This window comes from Rhinoraja longicauda, chromosome 9 (assembly GCF_053455715.1).
Source record: "Rhinoraja longicauda isolate Sanriku21f chromosome 9, sRhiLon1.1, whole genome shotgun sequence".
In the NCBI taxonomy this organism is placed as follows: Eukaryota; Metazoa; Chordata; class Chondrichthyes; order Rajiformes; family Arhynchobatidae; genus Rhinoraja; species Rhinoraja longicauda.
The window spans coordinates 34,135,104-34,155,777 of record NC_135961.1 but is presented as its reverse complement, the minus strand read 5'-3'; the positions used below and the strand labels follow the sequence as shown (position 1 = coordinate 34,155,777).

General features: G+C 45.7%; 1 protein-coding gene across 2 annotated transcripts in view; it reads right to left on the bottom strand.

The window, feature by feature from the left end:
• The window catches only part of heatr1 (HEAT repeat containing 1), an 86,107-nt gene extending 67,323 nt beyond the window's left edge, over positions 1–18,784 (bottom strand). For both annotated transcript variants that reach the window (XM_078405074.1, XM_078405075.1), the window contains exons 1-6: positions 18,751–18,784; positions 10,779–10,930; positions 7,537–7,753; positions 3,989–4,130; positions 985–1,086; positions 156–296 (exon numbers count right to left, since the gene is read on the bottom strand). In XM_078405074.1, the coding sequence (XP_078261200.1) occupies positions 156–296; positions 985–1,086; positions 3,989–4,130; positions 7,537–7,753; positions 10,779–10,920 (744 nt within the window). In that variant the 5' untranslated portion in view covers positions 10,921–10,930; positions 18,751–18,784. The remainder of the gene's footprint in view (positions 1–155; positions 297–984; positions 1,087–3,988; positions 4,131–7,536; positions 7,754–10,778; positions 10,931–18,750) is intronic.
• Between the last annotated feature and the right edge of the window lie 1,890 nt (positions 18,785–20,674).

Below are 20,674 nucleotides of genomic sequence, written 5' to 3'. Positions count from 1 at the left end.
AATAAAGTCCTTGCCTGCTCAACCTCTCCCTCTACCTCAGGACCTCAAAACGTGGCAATACCCTCATTAATCTTCCCTGCACTCTTTCCAGCTTGTCAGACGGAAACCAATGTCTCTCACTTGCATTAACTTCATCCACGTGCAAAATACATTACCTTCTGGATATATGGAAGCAACTTGGCGACAATGGGGTCAGTTACTTTATCCACTGCACTTAATGCTGCAACAATGGTGGATGCATAAAAAGAAAACAGAACTCTCAACTGCGCCACACTGTTGGGATAATCAGCGTGTGCCTGGAGAAAAAGATAAAATAAATCATTGTTAGGATTACTTGAAGTTAGATTTTTTATTTAACATCCAAAATGCGTCATTTTTCTCGATGGTTCTAGTCCTTAAATTTCTGCCGTTCTTCATTTGGAAGACCAGACAGGGAACACAGCCAGACTCGTTATTTGTGAAGGACGTCACACACCAGTCTGGTCTGTGCCCACTGTTTTCGATATCCAAATACCAGCAGCTGATATATCAGCAGCGGCAATCTGAGGGACTTATTCCCTTCCCTTCTATGAGACATCAAGACCAGCAACAAAGATTTCTTTATTACTTGCCCAACCTCCGCCAAAGATCATAAACACTCGATCTCTACAATTCAGGCGCAAACCATGCAGCATAATGAGAGTTATTATTATTATTTTTTCATATTTCAGATACAGCGCGGAAACAGGCCTTTTCGGCCCATCAAGTCCGCGCCACCCAGCGATCCCCGCACATTAACACTATCCTACACACACTAGGGACAAATTTTACATTTACCCAGTCAATTAACCTACATACTTATATTATACTTGTTTTATATTTGATGGTACTTTTGCCATCACTCACTATGTTTGCATGAAGAGTTATTATGGAGAAAAATATTCAAAGTAAATTTCAGGAGAAGCAAAAAAGTTAAAAATTTGAATTTGTTTCGAACATACATACCTTGACTGTCTTGGTTACCAGATTACAGATAAAATCCATAAAGTCCAGATCTTTGTAACAATGCGTGATTAAAGTGCTTCTTGCCAATGGAACACCGGGTTTCTGCAGAACAATGAGATATGCAACATTTTATTAATTGATTGAAAGATACAGCATGCATGGAAGCAGGCCCTGCAGCTCACGCCAACCAGTGATCACCTGTTCACACTAGGTCTGTTATCAAACAGTTGTCTGCATCCACTCCCGACGCAGTAGGGGCAATTTACAGAGGTCAGTTAACCTACATACCCACACATCTTTGGCATGTGGGAGGAAACCGGAGCATCCAGAGGAAACCCACAGGGTCACAGAGAGGACGTGCAAACTCCATGCAGATAGGTAGCACCCAAGGTCAGCACAGTGGGTGGAGCAGTAGCGTAGCGGTAGAGCTGCTGCTTTACAGCACAAGAGACCTGGGTTCAATCCTGACTATGGTGCTGTCTGTATCGAGTGATCACATGGGTTTCTCCGGTTTCCTCCCACATTCCAAAGATCAACAGGTTTAGCTTTGGTAAAAATGTGTAAATTGACCCTAGTGTGTGGGATAGTGTTTTCGTACGGGGTGATCACTGGTCGGCTCAGACTCAGTGGGCCGAAGGGACTATTTCCGCGATGTATCTCTAAAGTCTAAAGTCAGGATCATACCTGGATCTCTCATACTACAGAAACAAAAAATGCTGAAGACCTGAAACAATAAGTTTTCATAGACACCGCCTGACCCGCTGAATATTTCTAGCATTTTCTGTTTATATTCCGATGTAGTTGTATATTCTCACGAATAATCTCCCCTTCCCCAACCCCACTCTTTCTTTTGAAAGCTAAATAAAATCAACTCAAATGCCACTTACTCATACTATAGTGAGCAAGTTCACTTGAGATTGAGGCTTCATGCTTGCAGTGATGTTGAAGTATTACCCACAGCTGTAATTATGGGGGATGTCCATTGAAGGGATACCTCAGTGACAAATGCAGTGTGAATCATTTGCCAAATCGTCAATGCACGCAGCACACACAGTAAACTAATGAATCATCAAAAAATGGCCCCATGAACCGACACGAGAGGCATTAATAAAATATCTGTTCAGACACTAACCAACTTACATATTGCATTGTGGAAAGGAATCAACTAAAATGCAAAATTACATGTGGCCCAAATGCATTTTCATCTTTACACAGCATTAAGTTTTGGATGACTTTTATAATTTCCAAAATAAAATTTCAAATAATTGCAAAATTGGAGACTGGAGAGAATGATTGTACTCCCCGCACTGATGGTCTAGGATGGAGACCTCCTCAGTTTCCCAGTTTTGCTCTCACCTCCCCCCTCCCCACCACAGTACAAGCAGAGCTTTCACACCACCAGCCTCCACATCCACCACATCATTCCCTGACATTGCCACCAGCTTCAACGCGATCCCACCACCAGTCACATCTTCCCTTCCCCCTCACTTAGCTTTCCGCAGAGACCACTCTCTCCATGACATGTTGATATGCACGCCTCTCTCTCTTGCCAGTTACCTTCACCTACAAATGCCACAAGTGTAACAACTGTCCCCTGGCCCCCTCCCTCAAACCCATTTAACCCAAACGAAAGTCCTTCCAGCTGAGACACGCACTTCCTCCAAATTTATCAACTGCAGCATGGGTGCTCTCAATGTGGCCTCCTCTACATTGCTGAGACCAAGCGTGGACCAGGCGACTGCTTGGACAAACTCGTGTGTTCTGTTCTGCAGCGCCAGCAGGAGTTCCCTGGCTTCTCGCCATTTAAATTCCCCTTCCCATAACAACGTCCATCCTCAGTCTTTTCCACTGTCAGAGCCAGGCCACCAACAAAATGGTAACCTACAACACAATGGCACAAACACCAAATTCTTCAACTATGGGCCACCCCACCCCACCCCTCCCTCCTCATCATGGCAGTTGCCCCCCACCTTCTCGACAGACACCTTTCTTTCTTCACTCCCCCCTCACTCTTGTCACCTAGATTCTTTCCCTTCCTCCATTTGCTCATCAACCACCTCTACCTGCTCCAGGTGACCCATTTTTCTTCCTCCTCTCCCTTCTACCCACCATCTCTCCCTCTGGTTCTGCATTTCACTCACCTTCCTTTGTCAAATTCCACCGTTTGTACCCTTTTGTCTTCTCCACTCATCACCTGCAATCTTGGTGAGGTTTTATACTTTTCAAATATAAAGATAATATAAAGATAGGGATGAACAGTAGTGCAGCGGTAGAGTTGCTGTTGACAGCACCAGAGACTGGGTTCTATCCTAATTACGGGTGCCGTCTGCACGGAGTTTACCCTGGGAATCGTGGGTTCTCTCTGGGTGCTCCAATCTTAGTTACTATCTCCACTCTTCTCTCCGCACCTCACTCATCTGTTGCTCAATATCACCTCACCTGGGGTCACCTATCACTTGACAGCTCTTGTCCCACCCCTTCCTTTCATCTCTTTCTGTCAGCCATCTCCCCTCGCCTCCCTCAGAATGAAGGGGGGGGGGGGGGTGGGTCCCGACCCCGAATATCTTCTGTCTATTTCCCCTCACAGCGGCACAGCAGTAGAGTTGCTGCCTTACAGCGCCAGGGACCCGAGTTCGATCCTGACTATGGGTGTTTGTCTGTACAGAGTTTGTACGGTCTCCCCGTGAGGTTTCTCCGGGATCTCTGGTTTCCTCTCACACGCCAAAGACATACAGTTTTGTAGATTAATTGGCTTGGTATAATTGTAAATTGTCCCTAGTGTGAGTAGGATAGTGTTAGTGTGCGGGGATCGCAAGGATTCGATGGGCTGAAGGGTCTGTTTCCGCGCTGTACCTCTAAATTAAAACAGATGCTGCCTAAGCTGATGAGGTCCACCAACAGCTCCTTTTGCATCGGATTTTTTAAAAACAGATTTTACAAGTATGATTCATTAGACCAAAGATTGCACACCCGAGCTTTGATTGACTGTTTGAACATTATCTACCTGTATGCAACGTAGCCAGTTCCATCGATAAGTTGGGTCTTTGAGTTGAAGAAGTTGAATGGTCCTCACAAACATTTTTGTCTCATGATAGGGAAGAATGCAGCCAATCAAACTGTCCTGGTTATACAGATGGATATGAAACCTGGAAAAATAGATACACTCTGTTGTAACAGTGATTAAGCCTCTGGAGATTGAAATTGGTAGATGTAAAAAAGCCTTTATTCAACATTGAAAAGACATTTGGATAGGCACATGGATAGAAAAGGTTTAGAGGGATGTGAGAAAACACGGGCAGGTGGGACAAGCATAGCTGGGGCATTTCGGTCGGCATGGGCAAGTTAGGTTGAAGGGCCAGTTTCTGTCTTGTATGATTCTATAACATGAGCAGAACTTTTGGAGATATCTCTCTCTCCACTGACACTCTGCAGTACAGTGAGGTTTTATACTTTTCAAATATAAAGATAATATATAGGGATGAACAGTAGTGCAACGGTAGAGTAGCTGTTTACAGCACTAGAGATCTGGGTTCAATCCTGATTACGGGTGCCGTCTGCACAGAGTTCACCCTGGGATGCGTGGGTTCTCTCTGGGTGCTCCAGTTTCCTCCCACACTCCAAAGACGTACAGGTTTGTAGGTTAATTGGCTTCAGTAAAATTGTCCCTAGTGTGTAGGATAGTGTTAATACATGGAGTAATTTTTATAAGTAAAAATACTATGTAAACTTTGAGAATATTGCTTCTCGTGCATTATGCACAGTTTTGTTCTTCTCACCAAAACATACGTACACTTGGCATAAGAGTTATTGCAGCAAATGGTTCTAGATATGGCAGTTTGCTGTATAAGGAAAGAATGGGTAGACTAGGCCTGCAATCTCTAGAGTTTAGAAGAATACAAAGGGATCTCATTAAAACTTACAAACCTCCTACAGAGCTGGATAGGCTGAATGCTGGGAGCATGTTTCTCCTGAATGATGAGACCATGAATTGTGGTTTCAGAAAAAAAAGGTAAAGCATTTAGGACCAATGCAGAGAAGAAAAAAAAATCACCCAGAGATTGGTGCTTTTTGGAAGTCCCTACCTGAGCGGCTGCAGCAGTTTTTGCATTGCACAGCAGCACAACTAAGGAAAGACAGCTCCACACAGTTCCAGACACCTAGATTCAGTGTGTCCCTTGGAAGCTGTCTGTGTGGAGTTTGCATGTTCCCATTGTCACCATGTGAGATTCCTCTGGGTGATTGGTTTTGGCCACATCCCAAGGTCTTGCGGCGAGGTAGGTTAATTGGCCATTGTAACTTGCTCTTAATATGTGGGTGACAAGTAAAATTTGAGGACAGCTGAGGAGAATGAGGCGTGAATAAAATTTGAAGAAAGTAAATAGATGCTTGCTAGGTAGTCAGTGCAGATGTGGTGGGCTGAAGGGGTTGCTCCTGTGCTGCATGACTCGAAACAGGAATTGTTGAGGTAAAACATTGCCCATGATCTTGATAAACAAAGAAGCTATCAAGGGCCAAATAGCACATTCCTATTGCTGCTCCCATTTCATGATTTAGTTGCACCATCAAGAGATGAGATGGCCAAAGGTTTAAGGGGCGTGGATGCGTTCTGCAGCTGCGGCTCACCGGCAGCCTCTCTGTCTTTTTTTTGTTTTTTTGTCTATTGTCATCGTTTAATGTACGTTTTGTTCTATTTTTAACTCTGTTTATGTGGGGGGTGGTGGGGGGGTGGGGGAAACCTTTTTTTTCTAATCTCCTCCTCAACGGAGATGCGACCTTTACCGTGTCGTATCTCCGTTCGTGCTAAGGCCTAACACCGTGGAGTCGGCGGCCTCCAGTTGGGATCGACCTTGAAGACTCCGGTCGCAGGGCCTGAACTTACCATCTCGGAGGCTTCGGCCGTGGGCCCTGCAGACCGCAACATCGGGAGTTCGCAGGTCCCTGGCTGGCGACCGGCTTTCGGGAGCTCCAGCCGTAGCAGTTTCGACCGCCCCGAAGCGCGAGGTTCGATTGACCCGCTCGCAGGCCCTTCATCGCCCTGCGTGGCCTGGCCGCGGCACTTTCCATCGCCCGGTGGGGGCTCAGGACTTTCATCGGCCCGCTCGGCTCGGCTCGGCCCTGGGACTTTCCATCGCCCGGTGGGGGCTTCAAAAGCTGGGAGCCTCGATCACCTCGTGGCGCCACGGGAGAAGAATGAGGAGGAGATAATGACTTTTCTTTGCCTTCCATCACAGTGAGGGTGTGCCTGGAGCAATCACTGTGATGGCTGTTTGTGTTCAAATTGTATCTGTGTGTCCTGTGCTTTTTGTTGTCTACTGCCGGACCCTGACGTGAGAGGACGCTGGCGCTGTTTGTTCGCCGCTTCTCCGTCAGGATAGTTTGTCTGTTTGTTTTTATGTTATGACTGTTTTTGTAAAGCGCTTTGAGCACCTGGTAAAGCGCTATATAAAATAAATGCTTATTATTATTATTTATTAACCCAAGTTAATGTGTTAAGTTTTGGGCACCATGTTATAGGAAAGATGTTGTCAAGCTGGAAAGGGTGCACAGAAGATTTACGAGGATATTGCAAGGACAAAAGGGCTTTAACAATAGAGAGAGGTTGACCAGGCTAGGACTTTATTCCATGGAGCGCAGGAGGATGAGGGGTGATCTCATAGAGGTGTACAAAATCATGAGAGGAATAGATAGGGTAGACACACAGAGCCTCTGGCCCAGAGTAGGGGAAATCGAGAACCAGAGGACACAGATTTAAGGTGAGTGGGGAAAGATTTAATAGGAACCCGAGGGATAACTTTTTCACGCTAAGGATGGTGGGTGTATGGAACAAGCTGCCAGAGGAGGTAGGTTAGCCAAGTACTATCGCAATGTTTAAGAGACATTTGGACAGGTACATCGACAGGACAGGTTTAGCGGAATATGGGCCAAATGCAGACAGGTCGGGCTGGTGTAGATGGGCCGAAGGGCCCTTTTCCCTGCTGTAAGACTCTATGACACAAAATTTTAGTCCACTTGTTTGGGGTGGCACAGTGGCGCAGCGGTAGAGTTGCTGCCTTACAGCGCCAGGGTCCCGGGTTCAATCCTGACCACGGGTGCTGTTTGTACGGAGTTTGTACGTTCTCTTTGTGACCACGAGGGATTACTCGGGAGGTCCGGTTTCCTCCCACACTCCAAAGATGTACAGATTTACACATGCTCCCCAGCTTACAATGCTTCGACTTACGATATTTCGACTTTGCGATGGTGCAAACGGCAGCGACTCGTAGCGAGCCGCAGCTCACTTCCAGCCACGTGATTAGGTGTATTAAATGCATTTCGACTTACGATATTTTCGGTTCCCGATGGGTTTCTCAGAAAGTAACCCCATCATAAGTTGAGGAGCACCTGTATAGGTTAATTGGCTTCTGCAAATTGTAAATTGTCCCTCGCGCGTAGGAGAGTGCTCCTGTACGGGTATTGCTGGTCAGCGCGGACTTGGTGGGCCGAAGGGCCTGTTTATCTCTAAAATAAAATGATTGTCTAAATTATAAATCAGAGCAATGTTACTCAAGTTACCTGTGAATAAGCCATTCAAGGCATTTCTGTGCAGGCTTCAGCATGAAGAATGGAGATACACGTATTAGAAAACTGGTTATATTCTCATCGAGCCGGGCATTCACTTCTCTAGTCTGGACACTACGCTCAAGACCTTTGGCAGCTTGGCTGAAGAGTGTGGACTGGAACTCTTCAAAAGATGCATCAATTCCTGCAAGTTCCTCTAGACCAGTACATCCTGTGATTGAAGAAGAGTGTTGGAAAGAATGATTAAATAAATACAGGGGCACATTATTACATAGCTTATTTCAATCCAATTATAAATAGTAATAGGTGTCACACTTTTGTGCTATATTTTCCACTTTTTACAAAATTGCTTATGGCAACTATTTAAATATCTTAAGGAAACTGAAGAGGTTATTAAACTCAATAGCATTAAGGAAAGTAGTTAATATAAAGTGACAGAGGTGAAAGCATCCTTTGTTAATGACCATATCTCATTAATTAATAAGATATGGCCATTAATACAGGATGTTTTCACTTCTGTCACTTTGATTTCCTTTAATTCTACATACTTTGACATCACAGGCTTCAGAATATCTACTTAGTAATTTTCTCCAGTAGGCCAATAATAACTAACATTCAAATAAAAATGTTGGATCAGTGAAATCATGAGAGGGAGGGATAATAAAATCAGTCTGCAATCTTACATTTTATATTTGAAAATGTTCTTTATATTTAAAAAAAAACCCTAGACAGGAAGCTTTTGCACGAAGAAAAATAAAGGATAGAAATTTTGCAGAATGCATCTTAAAATAGCAACACTTTGAGGCCTAAAGCAGAGGATGAGGCCAAAGAGCAGAGTGCTATTTTATACCCAAATTAATGACTTTGTCAGCTTTTCCTTAATATTAATTTACAACTCCCTATCATTGACAAGAGGCCTAAAGGTTCTGCCCCAAGCTCGCAATTTGAAATATTGAAGCTAATGAATGGCTAGCTACGAGTCTAATGTCAAGGGCGTTTAGAGTAAAGATTTCAGAACTGGATTGTCTACAAACTGAAGGGATCTCCCAATCTGCCTCATTGCGGGCCCTGCACTTTAGTTGAGTTTATTGTCAAGTGTACAGAGGTATGGTGAAAAGGTTTTTTGTTGTGTGCAATCCAGCCAGCGGAAAGACTAAACATGATTACATTCGAACTGCACACAGTGTACAGATACGGGATAAAGGGAATAATGTTTAGTGCAAGATAAAGTCCAGTAAAGTCCAATTAAAGATAGTCCAATGGTCTCCAATGAGGTAAACGATAGTCCAATGGTCTCCAATGAGGTAGACGATAGCTTAGGACTGCACTCCAGTTGTTGGTAGGATGGGTCAGTTGCCTGATAATAGCTAGGAAGAAACTGTCCGTGAATCTGGAGGTGTGCGTTTTCACACTTCTGTACCTCTCGCCTGATGGGAAAGGGAAGAGGAGGGAGTGTTCAGGGCGAGATTCATTCTCCATTATGCTGGTGGCCTTGCTGAGGCAGCGTGAAGTGTAGGGGTCAATGGAAGGGAGGTTGCTTTGTGTGATGGTCTTGCCTGCTTCCACAATTTTCTGCAGTTTCTTGCGGTCCTTGGATGGAGTTGTTCCCAAACCATGCTGTGATGCATCCCAATAAAACATTTTTTTAATCTGCACTTTCTCAAACTGTATTTAGAGCTGTAAACTGCAATACTTTCTGATGCACTCAGGTGCTTTTCCTTTGCATTGCCTCTTGCACTTGTGTAATGGTTTGATTGTATTCATACATAGCATGGATTGACTGGATAGTACGCAAACAAGATTTTCCCACTGTATTTCGGTACACGTCACATGAATAAACATACGAATAACAAACCCATACTCATACTTAACCCAAAATTTGATTGAACTGGTTTGAAATCATGTTGCAGTTTTATGGGACATTGGTTCGGCTGCATTTTTGTACAGTTCTGGTCGCCCCATAACAGAAAGGATTGGGAGGCTTTGGAAAGGGTGCAGAGGTGGTTTGGCAGGATGATGCCAGTATTAGGGGGTATTAGCTACAGGGAAAGGTTGGACAGACTTGGATTGGTTTCTGTGGAATGCCAATGTTGCAGAGAGACTTGATAGAAGTATATAAAATCATGAGAGGCATAGATAGGGTAGACAGTCAGAATCTTTTTCCCAGGATGGAAAAAAATCAAATACAAGCGGGCTTAGCTTTTAGGTGAAAGGGGTAAAGTTTGAAGGATATTTGGGGATGGGGCCAGGTGTTTTTTTTTAAAACAGTGTGGTGAGTACCTGAAACTCACTGCCAGGGTTGGTGGATGAAGCAGATACATTCGTGGAATGTAAAATACCTTTGGATAGGCATATGAATATGCAAGGAATTGAAGTATATGGGTTCTGTGAAGGTAGACAAGTGATGGTCTTGGCATCATGATCGCCACAGACATTGTGAGCCAGAGTTGGGAAGTCATTTGCAGTTATATAAGCCATTGGTGAGGCCACACTTAGAGTATTGTGTTCAGCTTTGGTCACCATATTGGAGGGAAGATAGGGTTCAGAGATTTACCAGATTGTTGCCAGGACTTGATCGACTGCGCTACAGGGAGAGGTTGAGCAGGTTAGGGCTTTATGCCTTGGTGCAGGAGGATGAGGGGTGATTTAACAGGTGTACAAAATCATGAGAGGAATAGATTCCTTTGCCTTGAGTAAAGGAATTGAGAACTAGAGGACATAGGTTTAAGGAGAGGGTGGAAAAATGTAATGGGAACCTGAGGGGTAACTTTCTTTTTTACACCTAGGGTGGTGGGTGTGTGGAACAAGCTGCTGGGGGTGGGGGGGGGAGAAGGGGGGGGGAGAAGGGGAGGGGAAAGATGAGGCAAGTACAATTGCAAACTTTAAGAAACATTTAGACAGGTACATGGATTGGGTAGGTTTCAAAGGATATTGGCTGAAAGTGGGACTAGTGTAGGTGGGGCATGTTGGACGACATGGTCAAGTTGGGCTGAAGGGCCTGTTTCCACGCTGTATCACTCTATGGCCTGTTCTTGTGCTGTACTGTTCTATGTTTAATAAAATATTAATAAAATGAACTCCACATATCAAGATATAGAAAGGCTGCAGCTGGATTTATAGTACAGTGATAAACTGGCAAGTGCTACCAATAATCTGTGCCATGTTTGACCACAGTGGTAACAACTGCCAGGGTAAACATGCTGAGGAATGGTAATGTAGATGTATCCAGCACTTACCTATGGCAAAGAAAGTTTCCTTGTCAAGAGCAGCAGCTTCCTTGCAGTCAAACAACAATGATGCTATTTCTTTGCGAGAGAAAAGACTTGAATCAGTTTGGGGGAGCGCCAAACGCTTCAGCTGATAGGCTAAAGAAGTCATCCTGCTTTTCCTAAAACAAGTGGGGAGAAGAAAAATTAGTTCATGTTCTGTGCCTGGTAACTTGATTTTTAATAAATTAAATTTGTTGTTTGTGTTCCAAAAGAATCTTTTTACTTCAAAGGACATGGATTTCTACAGCACCAATTATACCTCCTTCAGATAGAAACAAGGTGCCGGAGTAATGAAGCGGGTCAGGCAGCATCTCCGGAGAAAAGGAATATGCGATGTTTTGGGTCGAGACCCTTCTTCAGACATTTCCGCCCCCTTCAGAACCTCCCAAACCATTTTACAGCCAGAGATATACTTCTGGCGTAGTGGTGTAACAGAGGAGAAATTGGAGACAGGTTGCACAACGGAAGCAGAAATGTGACAAGATAATCTACTTTCAGATGTTCTTTGGGGGATTAATAACTTTCTTCGTCTCATCTGAAATGGTGCAATCGAATGTTATATATTGATCTAAGTGAGCAAGTACTTGTCAGGATGTAGACCCAAAGAACTGCAGATGCTGGTTTATACCAACGATAGACACAAAGTGCTGGAGCAACTCAGTGAATCTGGCGGCATCTCCGCTGATGTTTCGGGTCCGGGTGATGTTTCGGGTCAGGACCCTTCCCCGGATTGATTGTAGTGGGGGGGAGGGGAAATCTGGAAGAGAGGTGGGGTTGGACACAGTATGGCAAGCAATAGGTGGATGCGGATGGGGTTTCGATTGGCAGATGGTTCGGCACAGGCCAGAGATGAAATGCCAAAAAAGTATGAGATAACGATAGACAAGGTGCAAAATGCACACCCAATGAAGGAATATATGTGGAAGGGGACAGGAGGAAGGGGAAAGGAAAAAGAAGGTGTGCATCTAAGTGGGGTACAGGAAAGAGGGGGGGGGGGGACATTTGTTGGTTAGTTCCTAAACTAGGGAATTCAATGTTCAAACCGTTGAACACTCAAGCAGAAAATGAGGTGCTGTTCCTCCAGTTTGCTTGTGGCCTCATTCTAGAAATGAAGGAGGCCCAGGATAGAAAGGTTAGTGTGGGAATGGGAAGGTGAGTTAAAATGGCTAGCAACCAGGAGATTTAGCAGGCCTAGACGAACCACACTGACCTCTCTGTCCTGCACCTCCTCCATTGCCAGTGACGCCACATGCTCCCACCAAGCTTCACCAATTTTAGCTAACTGACAAACACCCCCCCACACCCCCCTCGCATTCCCTGTGGCCCACTTGGATGCACACCCATTTCTCCCTTTTCCTTTCCCCCTGCTCCCTTCCACATATATTCCCTCCTCTGGTTTCACATTTCACACTTCTTACATCCATATCTCACACAGGGAACTTTAGATGCTAATTACCCCTCAGCCTCCAATGCTGCAGACAAACAAAAAATCCCTCGTCTATCCAACCCCTGCACATAATCAAGCATCCCAGTTCTAGCAATATCCCTGTGAATCTATTCTGCAAAGGAAACCCACACAAAGTGCTGGAGTCACTTAGCAGGTCAGGAAGCATATTTGGAGAACAGGGATAGTTGACGTTTCGGGTCGGGACCCATCTCAAGATCCGAAATGCCTCTTTTCCATGGCCTCCAGAGATGTGGCTTGACCCACTGAGATATGCCAGCTCGTTATGCCTTGTTTTGTAAACCAGTGCCCGCAGTTCCTTGTGAGCAAGTACAGGCTCGGTTTGACGTGAGATGACAGCAACAATGCATCTTTGGAGCACTCATCTATTCCCATGGCAAACAACAAATCTACTGTGAAGTACTTTGCAGGAAAACACATTTAATCTGATGAAAAATGTTGTCCTTTACTAGAATTTTTCTTAACCCATTTGATAGGTCTGAATGGATTGAAGCATCAGGCCAGTTTGTTAAGTTGTGTCATTATGTTACAGCAATATCTTACAATGCTTACATATTTGTAAACATTTCCAATTATTGTTAAAATACTAAACTAAACAGAATTTGTTAAAACTTAGAGTTGTCTGGAGATTGTCAACCAAGATTGACAGATTCTTAATTAGTAATGGGGAGAAGGCAGGAGAATGGGGTTGAGAGGGGAAGATAGAACAGCCATGATTGAATGGTGGAGTAAACTTGATGGCTTAATTCTTAATTAATAGCATTTGAACATTAACTTATCCGGGATGTTTCAACAACTATTTCATGTTATTTATTCTACATTCATTGCTTCCAAGGACAGTGCTGCAATTTTGTTTGACATGTGGTACTTTTAAATATCTCTACTTATTATGTGCCATAGTTTCTCCCATCAAATGTGATCTGCTTTTACATCATCACCAGATAACCATTGTTTATGTTAGCAACACAGTGGCGCAGCGGTAGAGTTGATGCCATACAGTGCCAAAGACCCAAGTTCGATCCTGACTACAGGCGCAGTCTGTACAGAGTTTGCATGTTCTCCCTGTGACCGTGTGGGTTTTCCCCGGGTGCTCTAGTTTCTTCCCACATTCCAAAGACATACAGGTTTCTAGGTTAATTGGCTCCGGTAAAAACTGTAAATTGTTCCTTGCATGCAAGATAGTGCTAACATATGGGGTGATAGCTGGTCAGCGCAGACTCAGTGGGCAGAAGGGCCTGTATCATCGCTGTATCATCGCTGTATCTTTAAACTAAAATCTAAACAAGTATAACCCAAAATGGATATAATTGTATTTTACATCCCCTTTCTTCTTTCTGGAAAGAATATGCAGCTCCCCTATCAAATTATCCAGATGTCTACTGTAAAAAAAACCAATAGGTGGATAGGTTCATTTACTTTATTAGTTTCTTTTTATATCTGCATGCATCACGTGAGTGATCCCTGAGCCCATAGCTTTTTCTGCACTGATTTTGCCATAACTCTCCTCACACACTGAAATCTGTTTTCCCATTGAGCTATTTTATGTTGCTCCACTCATTTGCACAGAGTAGACAGGTGTAACTAGGTATCCCAGACACGTCTCCTAAAATATTATAATTTCCTGCCCAATTGCTCGCCCTGTCTACTCTGACCATTTGCAGATTATTCGCGGCTATGTCAGGTATAACTATATTAATATCTGCCACATACTTTGGAAAAGAATGGAGGAACAGGCGTTAAATATGTTCCTCCATAATTTTCCTTGAAAAGAATGGAGGAACAGGTGCGTGTTTACAGAGTACTATGACAGTCCCGCCATTCCCGAAATTAACCTAGTAAACTTAAGCTGCACGCCCTCAATAGCAAGAATATCTTTCCTCAAATTTGGAGACCAAAACTGCACACAGTACTTCAGGTGCTGTCTCACAAGGGCCCTGTGCAACTGTAGAAGGACCTCTTTGCTCCTATACTCAACTCCTCTTGTTATGAAGGCCAACATTCCATTGGCTTTCGTCAGTGCCTACTGTACCTGCATGCTTCCTTTCAGTGACTGATGCACTAGGACACCCATATCTCGTTGTACGTCCCCTTTTCCTAACTTGACACCATTCAGATAATAATCTGCCTTCCTATTCTTACCACTAAAGTGGATAACCTCACACTTATCCACATTAAACTGCATCTGCCATGCATCCGCCCACTCACACAGACTGTCCAAGTCACCCTGCAACCTTATAGCATCTTCCTCACAGTTCACACTGCCACCCAGCTTTGTGTCATCTGCAAATTTGCTAATGTAACTTAATCCCTTTATCAAAGTCATTAATGTATATTGTAAATAGCTGCGGTCCCAGCACCGATCCTTGCGGTACCCCACTAGTCACTGCCTGCCATTCTGAAAGTGACACATTTATCCCCACTCTTTGCTTTCTGTCTGCCAACCAATTTTCTATCCATGTCAGTACCCTACCCCCAATACCATGTGCTCTAATTTTGCACACTAATCTCCTATGTGGGACCTTGTCGAAGGCTTTCTGAAAGTCGAGGTACACCACATCCACCAGCTCTTTCCTGTCAATTTTCCTAGTTACATCCTCAAAAAATTCCAGAAGATTAGTCAAGCATGATTTCCCCTTCGTAAATCCATGCTGACTCGGAATGATCCTGTTACTGCTATCCAAATGCTCCGCAATTTCGTCTTTTATAATTGACTCCAGCATCTTCCCCACCACTGATGTCAGACTAACTGGTCTATAATTTCCTGTTTTCTCCCTCCCTCCTTTCTTAAAAAGTGGGATAACATTAGCTACCCTCCAATCCACAGGAACTGATCCTGAATCTATAGAACATTGGAAAATGATCACCAATAAGTCCATGATTTCTAGTGCCACCTCCTTAAGTACCCTGGGATGCAGACCATCAGGCCCTGGGGATTTATCAGCCTTCAGTCCCATCAGTTTACCCAACACCATTTCCTGCCTAATGTGAATTTCCTTCAGTTCCTCCGTCACCCTGGGATCTCTGGCCACTAGAACATCTGGGAGATTGCTTGTATCTTCCTTAGTGAAGACAGATTGCTATTTTCACAATTAACTGCCTTGTGTGCAGACAGCTTAATTATGTTGACAACTTTAAATTAGTGAATCAACTCCAGAGTTCATGTTAATTGGGCACAACTCTCTGCACACACTTACTGAAGACTTATTTACCAATTATTGACTTCTATTTGTATATCCCCGATATAGATTTGCTGGTAAGCATTATCGTAACACGCAACGGACAACAAAGGATTGGACCCTGGTCTCTGACGCGATGTGGCAGCAACTCTACCAGCGGCGCAACTGGGTCGCCCTCATTTTGATGTTTGTTCTTGCAACAAGAATATGCACTGAAGATTGCCACTACTTCCATGTCCAGTATTTGTTCTGTTCGGAGATACCTATGAATTTAATTCGAATTGAACCCATTTGTCAACTTTCAGGAGACATCCAATTAAAATCCTCAGACTCTCCCGACAGCTTGTGCTGTGTTTTCCACTTCACTTCTAATAAAGATTCTAAACTTTTGGCGCCAGTTTCTCACTCTGTCAAATATGCTGTAGGAACTCAAATTTAGACACCAGTTAACAAGTTAAGTAAATAACGGGACTTTACTTTGGACTTTATTTTAGAGGTACAGCAAGGAAACAGGCCCTTTGGCCAACTGAACCCGTGCTGACCAGCGATCATCCCATACACTATCGCTATCCTACACACTAGGGGCAACTTACAATTTTACCAAAGCCAATTATCCTGCAAACCCGTAGTCTTTGGAGTGTGGGAGGAAACGGGAGAACCCTGAGAAAACCAACAAGAAGACGGGGAGAATGTACAAACTCCGTACAAACAGCACCTGTAGTCAGGATCGAACCCGGGTCTTTGGCGCTGGGAGGCAGCAACTGTACCGCTGCATTACCGTGCGGCCGTTAGCCATGTTTTCTCAATACTGGATTGAAAATGGCTTCTTGAAACCAACAACATCCACTTATTCAACTAAAAATGGGCTACAAAGACTTACTTTCATCTTTCCCATGACTTAAAACTAACTTGCTTTCTACCTTTCCATTTCTGACATTGGATCTTTCACCTGATGTGTCCCCACTATTTCTTTTTCCACAGATGTTGGATGAAATTTTCAAGTAACTTTAATTCCAGAATTACTTAATGTCTTGAACTTAAATTCTCCAGAAGCCATTCTGGTCCAGTCAGGCTGCTAGTTCAGTAATTTAAATGTACAGGTAGTTCAGCTGAAGCCTATGTTTCCATAATGCAAATCAAATATAACTCAACTGATGAATTATGGAAAACTAATCATTTTTAACTTTAACGGGGGAAAGATTAAACAGTAACCTGAGGGGCAATCTTTTTTATACAGATGGCAATAGGTGTATGTAATGAGCTGCCAAAGGAGGTAGTTGAGGTCAGTACTATCACACCATTTAAGAAAGGTTTAGATAAGATACAGTGATAGGATAAAGAGATATGGGCCAAATGCAGGCAGGTGGGACAAGTGTATGTTGGTCAGCGTGGACCAAAGGGCCTGTATCCACACTGTATGACTCTATATGGGCTGAATTGGTTAGAATGCAATTTCCATTGGGAACTAGAGAACCCTTGAAAGTTACTCTAGAAATTGACAAGCAGAAAAAAAGCTGTCTTGATGAGAATTTGTCAAGGAAAAAAAGTTTGCACATAACTTCCCCACAGTAACCAGATACCATTGATTCTTAAAAACACAGGCTGTCAGTTTCACCATGTGCAACCATTGAAATTGACAAAACAATTGCTTCCATTGAGAGTGGTGTAATTATATTCTGTTGTGCATTGCAACATATAGTATTTTATATTTTTAGCTTGCAGTCACAAAAATAACCTGATTCCTATTAAAAAGACCTTTACGTGCACCAGCCCATCCCCACCCCAGTGTTAGCACCAGTCTCAGCCTCATCTCCTGCCCCCACCCCCTAGTCCCTGCCCCAGTGCTCGGTCCCCAGCCCTGTACTCCCTGCCCCCCCCACCCCCCCCCAGTCCCTATTCCTGCCCATCCCCTCGTCTCCCAGTCCCCATCTCCAGCCCCCCCGTCCCCCAGCCTCCCCGTCTCTCCACCCCCTGTCTCTCCAGTCCCCGTCGCCCAGTCCCCCGCCCTGTCTCCAGCTCTCCTATCTCCCACTCTCCAGCCCCCCAGCCCTGCTGTCTCCAGCCCCCCAGTCCCCCTGCCCTGCCTCCCAGTTCCCCCTGTCTCCAGCCCCCCCGTCTCCCAGTCCCCCCGTCTCACAGTTCCCCCTGTCTCCAGTCCCCTGCCCCCCGTCTCCCAGCCCCCGGTCCCCCTGCCCTGTCTCCAGTCCCCCGTCTCCCAGTCCCCCCAGTCCTGTCTCCCAGTCCCCCCAGTCCTGTCTCCCAGTCCCCCCAGTCCTGTCTCCCAGTCCCCCCAGTCCTGTCTCCCAGGCCCCCAGTCCTGTCTCCCAGTCCCCCAGTCCTGTCTCCTAGGCCCCCAGTCCTGTCTCCCAGGCCCCCAGTCCTGTCTCCCAGGCCCCCAGTCCTGTCTCCCAGGCCCCCCAGTCCTGTCTCCCAGGCCCCCAGTCCTGTCTCCCAGGCCCCCAGTCCTGCCCCCAGTCCTGTCTCCCAGTCCCCCCAGTCCTGTCTCCCAGGCCCCCAGTCCTGTCTCCCAGGCCCCCAGACCTGCCCCCAGTCCTGTCTCCCAGTCCTGTCTCCCAGTCCTGTCTCCTAGGCCCCCAGTCCTGTCTCCCAGGCCCCCAGTCCTGTCTCCCAGGCCCCCAGTCCTGTCTCCCAGTCCCCCCAGTCCTGTCTCCCAGGCCCCCAGTCCTGTCTCCCAGGCCCCCAGTCCTGCCCCCAGTCCTGTCTCCCAGTCCCCCCAGTCCTGTCTCCCAGGCCCCCAGTCCTGTCTCCCAGGCCCCCAGTCCTGCCCCCAGTCCTGTCTCCCAGTCCCCCCAGTCCTGTCTCCTAGGCCCCCAGTCCTGTCTCCCAGGCCCCCCAGTCCTGTCTCCCAGTCCCCCCAGTCCTGTCTCCCAGTCCCCCCAGTCCTGTCTCCTAGGCCCCCAGTCCTGTCTCCCAGTCCCCCCAGTCCTGTCTCCCAGGCCCCCAGTCCTGTCTCCCAGGCCCCCAGTCCTGTCTCCCAGTCCTGTCTCCCAGTCCCCCCAGTCCTGTCTCCCAGTCCCCCCAGTCCTGTCTCCTAGGCCCCCAGTCCTGTCTCCCAGTCCCCCCAGTCCTGTCTCCCAGCCCCCGGTCCCCCTGCCCTGTCTTCAGTCCTGTCTCCCAGTCCCCCCAGTCCTGTCTCCCAGTCCCCCCAGTCCTGTCTCCCCATCTCCTGTCCCCGGGCCACGCTACATAATGGCTCCCGTCCCCGTCCGACGGCAGCCCCCGACTGCTGCTGACAAAGGAGCCGCGGCCTCTCCCAGACCGCGTGTGAAACGCTCACCTCACCCGCCGTTTTAATCTCCGCGCACCCGCCGCCGCCACATGCGATGCCGCCTCTCGCCGCCCGGACCTCCACCCGCAGCGCCCCCCGCTGCACAGGAGACGCCGCTACAACTGGAAAGAGGTTGTCAAAAGGACAGTCACTCAGCAGGTCAGGCAGCATCTCTGGAGAACATGGATAGGTGAGGTCTCAGGTCGAGACCCTTCTTCAGACTAATTGTAGAGGTCGGGGGGGGGGAGTAAGACTTTCATAGTTCATATGACAGTGAAACAAGTGTAAGAAGGAGCTGCAGATGCCGGTTTACATTGAAGATAAGAGACACAAAATGCTGGAGTAACTCAGCGGGTCAGGCAGCATCTCTGGAGGACATGGTTTCAGGTCGGGACCCATCTTCCATTTGATTGTAGGGAGAAAAGAAAGCAGGAAAGTGCCTGATGACAATTCAACATGTCAATTGTACTATATAAATTGAAATTGTTGCAAAATTTGCAAAAGTGCTTTGTGTTGTTCGAGGGTCAGGAGTGTGGTGCGGTGGAGTCAGCTCCTTCACTGTACATTAACTACATTCAATATGTAGATATGTGGACATCTGCATTGTACATACTTCTTTAATGTGTCTCTTGAAAAATGGTCACATTTAAATTCCTGCACATATTATAATTTCTTTGCCTGAAGGGCCATGAGCACAGACCTTCCTGCCAGTGCTTTGAGCTTCTGCTCATTCTCATTATTATCATGTCTGAATCATTCATATATAATGCAGCAGTCTCTCTCTCTCTCTCTCTCTCTCTCAAATTTTGCACACCCAAGGAGGTGGATGGGTGGCTTAATCCAGCCTAGGCGCCACATTTTCAGGGGGAATCCCAGGGATCATAAGTGCCCTCTTGTAATTTTGTCCAGATTAAAGGAGGTGCTGGACTATCAGTTGCCGGAAAATTGGTGGTGGACTTGTATTAATTTATAATTTATGCAGTAATATATACATTTATAAATGTGTGTCGTTGAAAGTTATTTTCCAACAAGGCAGCAGGCGTGATGGTTCTTTTGGTTGCTATTCTAGTCTGAAGGGACCCAACCCGAAATGTCGTCCATCTATATCCTCCAGAGATGCTTCCTGATCTGTAGGGATCAATACTAGGTTAATTCCCGGAATGACGGGACTGCCGTATGTTGAAAGACTGGAGCGGCTAGGCTTGTATACACTGGAATTTAGAAGGATGAGAGGGAATCTTATTGAAACATACAAGATTATTAAGGGGTTGGACACGTTAGAGGCAGGAAACATGTTCCCAATGTTGGGGGAGTCCAGAACCAGGGGCCACAGTTTAAGAATAAGGGGTAGGCCATTTAGAACGGAAATGAGGAAAACCATTTTCAGTCAGAGAGTTGTAAATCTGTGGAATTCACTGCCTCAGAAGGCAGTGCAGGCCAAGTCTCCGAATGCATTCAAGAGAGAACTAGATAGAGCTCTTAAGGATAGCGGAGTCAGGGGGTATGGGGAGAAGGCAGGAACGGGGTACTGATTGAGAATGATCAGCCGTGATCACATTGAATGGTGGTGCTGGCTCAAAGGGCTGAATGGCCTACTCCTGCACCTATTGTCTATTGTCTATAATGGATATAGATCAATATATTCATATAAATCAATTAATCTGAAACTATATTCATTGGACTACAATCCAGCATTTTATGTCTTTGTTCAGGTATCACTATTCGCTCTTTGGTAGATGGCAATTTGGTTGTCCTCAGAAATAATTATTTTGCAGACATGTACATTCACAACTTAAATAAAATTTGTAAAGGTCAAAACTTGGCCTCAAATGGATTTGTATGTTAAAGATATTACAAAAAACGTGTGATGGCATGATGGCACAGTGGTAAAGTTACAGAGCCAGAGAACCGGCTTTGATCCTGACCACAGGTG